This window comes from Phaseolus vulgaris, chromosome 6 (genome assembly GCF_051622355.1).
Source record: "Phaseolus vulgaris cultivar YP4 chromosome 6, ASM5162235v1, whole genome shotgun sequence".
In the NCBI taxonomy this organism is placed as follows: domain Eukaryota; kingdom Viridiplantae; phylum Streptophyta; class Magnoliopsida; order Fabales; family Fabaceae; genus Phaseolus; species Phaseolus vulgaris.
In genome coordinates this window covers 15,286,163-15,296,498 of record NC_143503.1, presented here as the reverse complement: position 1 = coordinate 15,296,498, position 10,336 = coordinate 15,286,163, and the positions used below count along the sequence as shown (strand labels likewise).

At 47.2% G+C, this 10,336-nt stretch overlaps 2 protein-coding genes across 2 annotated transcripts; both read right to left on the bottom strand.

Moving 5' to 3' along the window:
- Positions 1–3,455: 3,455 nt before the first annotated feature.
- LOC137833328 (uncharacterized) lies at positions 3,456–4,529 on the bottom strand. Its single transcript, XM_068641685.2, has one exon. It carries the CDS (start codon positions 4,527–4,529, stop codon positions 3,456–3,458), a length of 1,074 nt encoding a protein of 357 aa, XP_068497786.2.
- Positions 4,530–4,910: 381 nt separating this feature from the next.
- LOC137833327 (uncharacterized) lies at positions 4,911–5,588 on the bottom strand. Its single transcript, XM_068641684.2, has one exon. It carries the CDS (start codon positions 5,586–5,588, stop codon positions 4,911–4,913), a length of 678 nt encoding a protein of 225 aa, XP_068497785.2.
- Between the last annotated feature and the right edge of the window lie 4,748 nt (positions 5,589–10,336).

The window sequence follows — 10,336 nt, the reverse complement described above, 5'->3', positions numbered from 1 at the left end:
TGTGGATGGCGGTCGGCCATTACTTGCGATGTTAATCGAGCAAGTATGGATGGCGGTCGGCCATTACTTGCGATGTTAATCGAACAAGTGTGGATGGCGGTCGGCCATTACTTGCGATGTTAACCGAACAAGTGTGGATGGCGGTCGGCCATTACTTGTGATGTTAATCGAACAAGTGTGGTTGGCGGCCGACCGTTGCTTGCGATGGTGATCGAGCAAGTGTAGGTGGGCGTTCGGCCATTACTTGCGATGTTAATCGAACAAGTGTGGTTGGCGGCCGGTCGTTACTTGCGATGTTAATCGAATAGGTGTGGTTGGCGGCCGGTCGTTACTTGCGATGGTGATCGAGCAAGTGTAGGTGGCGGTCGGCCGGTACTTGCGATGTTAATCGAGCAAGTGTGGATGGCGGTCGGCCATTACTTGCGATGTTAATCGAGCAAGTGTGGGTGGCGGTCGGCCATTACTTGTGATGTTAATCGAACAAGTGTGGTTGGCGGCCAACCGTTACTTGCGATGGTGATCGAGCAAGTGTAGGTGGTGATCGGCCGGTACTTGTGATGTTAATCGAGCAAGTGTGGTTGGCGGGTGTACGTAGCCGAGAGGTTGTAGCAGAATATTTCCAACACTTTGATGAAAACGCCTCGTTAAAACCTCCCTGGTTGGGTGAGGAAAGAGTGTGTGATTTTATTGACTTTAGCTGTAATAGAACTTGAGGTGCGTGGCATTCCATGTCCTCGGTACAATTTTTCCTGAAAGCAACTCTAAATGATAAGCTCCTCCCTGTGCGACTTCTCGGACTCGGAAAGGCCCCTCCCAGTTGGATGAGAACTTTCCTTCATTTTTTCTCGCGTCGCTGCGCATTCTCCAGACGAGGTCACCCTTCTGGAAACTTCTCGGCCGGACCTTTGTGTTGTATCGCCTGGACGCCCAGACTTTGCAGGCGGCCTCCCGAATCCTGCTTTTGTCATGAAACTCACTTACCAGGTCGAGGTTGACCGCTAGGCTTTCCTCGTTTAGGGTGAGATCGAACATCTGTCGTCGTATGGTGGGCTCGGCCACTTCAACCGGGATCATGGCCTCGGCCCCGTATGTCAGGTTGTAGGGTGTCTCTTGTGTGGTAGTTTGGGGGGTGCACCTGTACGCCCAAAGTATCTCGATCAGCTCCTTGGTCCATCGGCATTTTGCTTTGCCCAGCCGCTTCTTCAGCTCGTTGAGTATGACCTTGTTGGCGGCCTCCACCTGCCCATTGGTTTGTGGGTGTTCCACCGAGGTCGTGATGGACTTGATGCCCAGGTCGTCATTGAAGGACTGCAGGCCTCGGTCAATGAACTGTCGGCCATTGTCAGTTATTATCGTGTGCGGGACGTCGAATCGGCAGACAATGCTCCTCCATACGAAGTTTTGCACATTCTTTGCCGAGATGGAGGCGAGGGGCTCGACCTCGATCCATTTCGTGAAGTAGTCGACTCCCACCAGGAAGAACTTGGTCTGCCCTTTCCCTGGGGAGAATGGACCGATAATGTCCATCCCCCATATGGCGAACGGCCATGGGGAGATGATGTTGTGCAGTTCTTCCGGCCTTGTGTGGTGGAGGGGGCCGAACTCTTGGCACTTGGCGCACTTCTTCACATATTCGGCATAGTCGCCTTGTACGGTCAGCCAATAGTATCCGGCCCTGAGAACCTTGGCGGCCATCGTCCTCGCCCTGGCGTGGTTTCCGCAGATCCTTTCGTGGATCTCGGCCAGAATGTACTTAGCCCGTTTGTTGGTGATGCATTTCAGTAGGGGGTCAAGTAACCTCTCTGGTACAGGTCTTCGTTGATCATGGTGTACCGGGCACATTGTTTCTTCATCGCCTTTTCTTGGTCGGCCTTACACATGCCAGCCGTTAGGTACTGGATGACGGGTGTCATCCAGCTGTCGGCCTCGATCTCGGCCTCTTCTATAGCCAAGCACTCGGCCTCGGCCTCAGTCACACTAGGGTGTCTCAGCCATATTTGTATGACTGACCTTTGGTGGCTCTTCTTTTTGGTGACCGATAGCTTGGACAGGATGTCGGCCCTTTTGTTGTCCTCCCTCGGTATGTGTTCCAAGGGTGCTTTGCTGAAGCGGGCGATGCTGTTTTTGGCCGCATGGTAGTATCGCTGTAGCAGAGTTTCTTTAACTTCGAACTCCCCATTGACTTGGCCGACCATCACCCGGGAGTCGCTTTTGCATGTCACTTCGTGTGCTCCCATGTCGTAGGCTAGGTTCAGCCCCAGCGAGCAAGGCCTCGTACTTGGCCTGGTTATTGGTCGCCGGAATCCGAACTGGAGGGTTTGTTCCAAGAAGAGGTCACCCGGCCCCTCCAGGACGACTCCCGCTCCGCAGGCTATTTTATTTGAGGAGTCATCCACATAGAGAGTCCACCCGCCCGAGAGGGTGGGTAGTGGTGTCAGCTCGGCCGAGAAGTCGGCCAGGCATTGAGACTTGATGGCGCCCCTCGGTTCATAGTGTATGTCGAACTCAAAGAGTTCGACTGACCATCCTATCATCCTCCCTGCAAGGTCCGGCTTAGACAAAATTTTAAAAATAGGGTAGTCGGTTCTTACAGTTATGGAGTGATTTTGGAAGTAGGGGCGCATCCGTCTTGCTGTGAGGACTAGGGCGAGGGCCACCTTCTCTATCATTTGGTACCTGGTCTCGGCCGAGTGGAGGGTTCAGCTGACGAAGTACACTGGTCGTTCCTCGCCCTCGGTCTCTTGTACCAGGGCAGCGCTGACTGCTTCCTTCGAGACTGTCAGATATACAAGGATCGGATCGTCGGGTCTCAGCTTCTGGATGACGGCCGAGGATGTGAGGAACTCCTTGAAATGTTTGAAGATTTCCTCGCATTGGTCTTCCCAGGCGAATTTTTTGCCCTTTCGGAGCAACTGGACCATCGGCCTCGTCCTCTCGGCCAGGCGGGGAACGAACCGGGAGAGGGCGGTCAGCCGCCCTAGGAGCTGTTGTACCTCCTTCACACTGTTTGGACTTCTCATGTTGAGTATGGCCTGGCATTTGTCGAGGTTGGCCTCTATTCCTCGGTGGGTGAGCATGAAGCCTAGGAACTTCCCTCCCTCAACCCCGAAGGTACATTTTTCGAGGTTGAGCTTCATGTTGACTCCCCTTAAGGCCCTGAAGACCTCGCCCAGGTCCTTCGGATGTTGATCGAATGAGTCTGACTTTACGACTATGTCGTCCACGTACACTTCTACCGCCCGGGCGATTAGGCCTTTGAAGATTTTGTCCATGAGGAGCTGGTAGGTCACCCCTGCGTTCTTGAGGCTGAATGGCATGACCTCGTAATAGTAGTTGGCGTCGGCCGTCATGAAGGTCGTTTTCTCCTTGTCCCTCGGGTGCATGCTTATTTGGTTATAGCCAGAGTAAGCATCCAAGAAGCTCATAATTTAGTGGTCGACCGCCCCGTCCACCAGTCAGTCAATGTTCGGGAGGGGGTAGGTATCCTTCGGACATGCGCTGTTGATGTTTCTGTAGTCGACGCATATCCTCCAGTTACCGTTCGATTTGGTGACCATGACGACGTTGGCCAGCCATGTCGTGTATCGGGCCTCCCTTATGAACCCGGCCGATAGGAGCTTGTCGGCCTCCTCTTTCACCGCGTGTCGCTTTTCGTCGCCCAAGTCCCTCTTCTTTTGGGAGATCGGGCGGGCTTCCTTGAAAATTGACAGTCGATGGGTGATGACATCCGGGCTCAGCCCCGGCATGTTGGTCGACGTCCACGCGAACATATCGATATTCTTTTTCAGCGCGGCGTGCATGATCTCGGCCTCGGCCGCTGCCAAGGTTGTTCCTACAGCCGTGTTGTGCTCTTCGTCGAGGAGGGGGACTCTCCTCAGCTCCTCTCTCGCCTCTAGCCTGTCCTCGGTCGCCCAGGGATCGAGCTCTACCAGCGCCACGGTTGGCTGGACCTTCCTCGGCCGGTCCTTCCTGAGGGAGCGATCCTTTTGGGAGGACTTTCTCACCTTGAGGGGAGAGGTGTCGTCCCTTAAGAGCTCCACCCGGAGGCTCTCGGCGTAGCACTCTCGTGCTTCTTTCTGGTCTACGTGGACTGTAAGAATGTCCCCTGTCCTCGAAGGGAATTTCATTGCGAGGTGAGGGGTTGACACTATGGCCATCAGTCGGTTGATGGATGGTCGGCCAAGGAGGATGTTGTAATAGGCGTTGGCGTCGATGACCAGGTATCGGATTTTGATGGTCTTGGTGTTCTTCCCCTCTCCGAAGGTGGTGTACAACTCGATGTAACCCTTAGTACCCACCCTCTCGCCCGAGAATCCTACCACGTGGTCGTCGTATGACATCATCTCGGCCTCGGCTATCCTCATAGCCTTGAAAGTTTTCCAGTAGAGGATGTCTACAGAACTTCCTTGGTCCACAAGGGTCTTCCGTATGGTGAATCGGTCTATATCGACCGCTATCACCATCGGGTCGTCCTGCTGGCGATAGTCTACGCCTTTGAAGTCGTCGTCCGTGAAGGTGATGGGTGGCATCCTCGGTCGGAATGCTACCGCGTTTACCTGATGTACCGCCCGGAGGTGTCTCTTCCGGGCGTTGTTCGTGCTTCCTCCTCCGGCGAAGCCACCGGTTATGGTGTTGATAACCTCTCGGTTATCTCTCCTATCGACCTCCCTGGGGGGGTCGTCTCTTCGGGGGGGATCGTCCCTGGCGGGTTGCCTGTCGCCCCTGTTATCTTGGTCATTTCGGCCGCGTTGGGGTGACCGCGTCCGCTTGGGTGGATCCGCCCGGCGGGGTGGGTCTCAACCATTCCTGACGAAACGACGGAGGTGCCCAGCCTAGATAAGTTCCTCGATTTTATCCTTTAGGGCTTGACACTCCTCGGTCGAGTGTCCGGCGTTTTGGTGGTACCGACACTACTTCCTCCGGTCGGCATTACTTGGGCTGGCCACCTTCCTTGGAGGAGGGATCAACTCTGCGTTGAGGGCCTCGTACAGAATCCTCCCCCTCTCGGTCGTCAGGGGTGTGTACCTTGAGAACCGGATTGGCCGGTCTCGGTTGTCCCGGCGTCGGTCATTTCTTTGATCCGGCCGCGCTTGGCGGTTCTTTTCTTCCTTGTTTCTCTCCCCACCGGCCTCGGCACGAGACTGGTTGCGGAATTCTCTTAGCTCTTCCAGCTGCATGTACTTAGCAACTCTCTTTCTCAGCTCGTCCAGGCTGTCGGCCGGCTGCATGCACAGGTTGTCGGCAAAGGGCCCCGGACGTAGGGCCGTCAGCATGTGGTGCATGGCAACATCCGAGCTCAGATTCCGGATGCTCATTGCTACTTTACTGAACCTATCCACGAAGGTCCTCAGCGATTCTCCCTTCTCCTGGAGGATGCCTACCAGGGCGATGGAGGTTAGGTGGTGCGGCCGGCTGGTCGCAAACTGGGTTTCAAACTTTGCTACGAGCGTGGCAAAGCTATCGATGGAGTTGGGTGAGAGCTTGGTGAACCAACTAAGGGCTGCTCCCTTCAAGGATGTAGGAAACACCCGGCACAACACGGCGTCGTCCGAGGTGTATAGACTCATATGGGTGGTGTAGGCGTCCATATGCTCGTCCGGGTCGGTCGACTCGTCGTATCGGTCTCGGTTGAAACCCTTCCACTTCTCAGGCAGTGGGACTTCGATGATGGTGTTGGTAAAGGGGTGTCGGCGATTTGGGTCGGCCGTAAGGGTCGTTCGGGTGGACCTCATCAGGCACGATTCATCGCCCATCTCGGTTTCCCGGGGAGGGGGTCGGCCTCTCGTCCCCTCGGCCACATCCGGGTCAGGGGAGAGGTGTATGACTTGCCGACAACATTCGTCGGTATGACGGAGGGTCCTCACTCCTCCAGCTTCTTCTTCATCTCTTCGTTCTCCCTACGGAGAACTTGCAGCTCTTACTCGTTTTTCTGAGCAGCCTCCTCGGCCCTTCTTCTCATCTCGGCCATCTCCCTCTGGAGAGACAGCAGCAGCATTGTTTGGTCGGCTTCAGTCATTCTTTCCATGCTTCTTGTTGAGACCATCTACTTTTTTCCTTCAGCTAGTTTTCCTCGGCCCCACGGTGGGCACCAATTGTTCCTGCTAGGGAGATGGGACCTAGAGAACTACTGAAGTGTTCTTTTCCTTCCTTCGGTCGGTCAGGTGACTAAGTGATGAGTTGGGATTCTTCTCGTCCTCCTGCTTCTCCTCTGGCACTCGGCCTCGGCTGAACACCGGATGGTGGGGGTACCTGCGAAGGCACTCCGACGCTCAAGTCAGTAAAGCGGGTGGTCAGCTCTCAGGTAGGTGAACAGTAATAAATGACATACCTTGCTCCTTGAAATACGTGCTATTTATATTATTCTAGTGGGCCTACCTTGTTGGGCCCGTTTATCGAGGTGGATACCGCTTAAGGTTATATTATCTAATTCTTGATGATGGGTTAACTTCACTGATCTTGGTTTGAGCGTTAACTGTAGTCGAGGTCGGCCGAGTTTCCATGGTATGGGTCGGCCATCGGCCAAATCCCAGTGGTCTCGGCCAGGTCTTCTAAGGTCTCGGCCAAGTCTTTTAAGGTCTCGTTCAAGTGGGTTCGGCCTCGGTCAGCCAGGTGGACCTCAGCCTCGCCCATACCAGTACAGATGCCTATATTTGATGGTGGTGTTATTGATGGCTCTACAATCATAGCACATTCTCCACTTGCCATCTTTCTTAGGCACCAACAAAACAGGTACAACACAAGGACTTAGACTCTTTTGAACCCAGACTTTCTCCAACAATTCTTAAACTTATGATTATATCTCCTTAGTCTCCTCAGGATTAGTTCTATAAGCCGGTCTATTTGGTAGACTAGCTCCCGGAACTAAATCTATTTGGTGTTCTATACCCCTAAAAGGTGGAAGTCCAATGGGTCTTTCCTTAGGAAATACATCACCAAATACTTTTAAAAGCTTTTTGACTTGAGGATGTAGATCGCTAACTTCAACAAGTGTGGCAGTGCATGTAAGTGCTCCTTTACACATAAGAAGGCCTAAAGGTTGTTCAGATAGAAGTATCTTTTCAACTTTATTTTTTTCAAAATTTTCTTCCATTAGAATGACCTTATGGGAACGAGCACTCTTCTCCCACTCCTCAACATTGTCCCTAAGGACTTTCTCTTGATTTTCTAATTTTTTTTTCTTTTTATCATTTTCTCATTTTTGTTTCATTTGTACTTGTTCCTTTATCACTTGTGAGGGTGTTAAAGGATAAAGTACAAACTTTTTTTCCCTATGGGTAAAAGTAATCTCGCTGGTAAAACCATTATGGATAGTTTTCTTGTCAAATTGACATGGTCTTCCTAATAAGATGTGATAGGCTTCCATGGGTACTACATCACATAAAATTTCATCTTTATAATTTCCCACAGAAATACTGACTTTTACCCGCTTATCTACAGTTAAGTCCCCATCTTCATTCAGACATTGAAGTTTGTAAGGTTTTGGGTGGGGTATAACTTGTAGATCAAGCTTTTCAACCATCCTAGTGCTACAAAAATTGCAATGATAGAACAAGTGTTTTCTAAAACTTTACATCTTATGTGAAAGATGTTATCTCTTTGCGTTTCATGGTTCATACTAGGTTGATTTTTTAGGGTTCTTCTAACCATCAATAATTCCCCATCACATGGATATGCTCCCTTACTCTTTTCTTTTTCTTCTCCCCCGCTAGACTCATCATCTTGGCTGCTATATTCATCCCTCCCTCTTAAGATCATGGTTCTCCTATTTGGGCATTGGGATGCTATGTGACCTCTACCAAGACAATTAAAACATTATATGCCACTACTGCGGGGTTGTGAGGTAGACACATCTTTTCCAAAAATTTTGGGAGTTTCTTTGGTTTTATCTTTTAAGACACTATCCTCCCTTTCCTTCTTGGGATAAGAATTAGAGTAAGAACTCTCCTTGTAACTTGACCCTTTTCTCAAAAAAAAAAATTCAACTTTTATATGAAGTTGGATAAAGTCATTCAAGTCCATGTATGGCAAGAATTCTACTTTATCTCTTATCTTAAGATTGTGACCACTAAGGAACCTTGCTATGGTGGTGGTTTCTTCCTCCTTAATAGAGGCTCTCATCATGTAAAACTCCATCTTTTGCCTATACTCCTCTACACTCATGTTCTTTTGTTGGAGTCTTTGGAGCTTGTCCATCAACTCCCTATTGTAGTAAGAAGAAATATGAAGGCGTCTCAAGGCTTCCCTAAGGTCATTCCAATATTTTGTGGGAGGGTCCTTATGAAGGCGCCTATCTCTCTCTAGGGTTATCTGCCAATACATAACATTTGCTTGAAAGTTTAAAGTGGCTAGGGATACCTTCCTTTCCTCACTCACATGCTGGCAAGCAAAAAGTAGTTCTATTTCCCAATACAAGTAAGCCTCAACATTTTCCTTTCCATAAAAATGAGGTAAGTCTACCCTAGTCTCTTTTTGGATTTCTCTTTTAGTTCTTCTAGGTGGAGGTTGATAATATTCATTAACTCTAAGACTCCCCTCAACATGTGAGTCATTCAACCTAGAACTAGATGCATGTGAAGATCTTTTTTAATTTTCTTATGTATTCATCTTTTTCTCTTACAATTTTCAACTATTCAATATTGCAAGATGGGCATCTCTTTCTTTGTTTTCTTCCGAAATTTAAGCCTCATGTTGTAATTGTCTAAGTGATAGTGATTGAAAATCTCTAGCCAATTGTTTCAAAAGAGATTTTGTGGATTTTCTATCACTTTCATTATGACTTGAAGAATGAGTAGACATGTTTAGAGTTATGTGATAAAAGTAATTTCCAAAAAGAAAGATAGGTGGGGTGAAGTAGGTAATTTCCCAGGAAAGGGAGGTGGATCACTAGAATCTCTTAAGTACCAAGCCTTTCCTTGCCAGATACTATCCCATAACACTTTTACAAACCTTTCTCTAAGAAATTTAATTAGAGAACAATCAAATATGAAAACAAAGTTTTATGCAAGAAACAATGCAAAGCAATAAAATACATTTGAAAAAATGCTATCTAAAAAACTTTTAAACTAGTCAAATTCCTAAGGTGAGGCTTCTTGGCACTTTGAACCTTGAAGACACACTCATCGACTAAAACAAATTTTAATCCAATAACTAATCAAAGTCTTGCAAGTTACAACTCAAAGAAATACAAAGAAATTTAGGTCAACAATTTTTATGCACAAAAATTAAATTGTTTATTCTATGCACTCCTTCACTTGTAGCTCCTCTTGGTATTTTGTGTATATTTTTTTGTGTAAGTTTGTTGTTGTCCCTTGCTTTTCCTCTTTAGGATATTCAACCTTAGATATTCAATTTTTACCTCTTTAGTGATGTAGCTTGCACTAAAAAATTTTTAGCTCCACAACCCACCAAAAGAAGTCAAACAATTTCAAAGCAACAAAACTCAAATTTTAAAAAAAGGACTACTGCAAATGGAGTTGGTAATTGACATGACTTAAAAGAGTGGTCAAGAAGACAATCAAGAAATTAAAGTTCAAAAGAAAAGGTAGCACACAAAATGGAATCCTAGTGAATGGAACTAGAATAGATGAATAAAACCAAAAACAACACTATATCATTTTTTGTGTAAATTTTCTTTTAACTTGTTGAATTTATGTTGGACAGAATACTTTAAATTTGAATTTGAAATTTTAACCACAGAAACTTCAATGTTTAAGCTCAATGTAGGCTGGAATTTCACAAAAACAGGGGGTCAAATAATGCCAAGTCAAATTTTCCAAAGTCATATTTTTTTGCACTCTATCCATTTTTCATTTACGATTTTTTTCTATTTTGAATTTTGATATACTTCTTTTTTTAACTTTTTCTTAACACGTCAAACTACTCAAATCCAGAATTTCAAAAATTTTCACCAACACAATTAATTATATAAGCGTTTTCAGCCAGGACAAAAACTGTGAAACAAAGGAAAACCTATACTGGAATTAAAAACAACATTGAAAACTTCAAAAACATAATAGAATTGGATGGAAAATGAACTTGTATGGAACTAACAACAAGTATGAACTCAAATCTGGAAAAATAAAAAGGTGTCAAAGCTCAAATTCAGAATATAACTTGTACTCGAATTAAAATCAAGCAACCAAAATTAACAACAAAAGTACTACATACAATTGATGACAATTTTGGATGAAAATGACATTGACAATACTTGAAATGGATTCAAAAACTAAAATGACTCAACCACAAACAAATTGCACCAATTGAAATATCAAGAAGACTCAATTAAAATAAAAAACATAACAACATATTCAATGGAATCCTAAAAAAATTTGAAAAC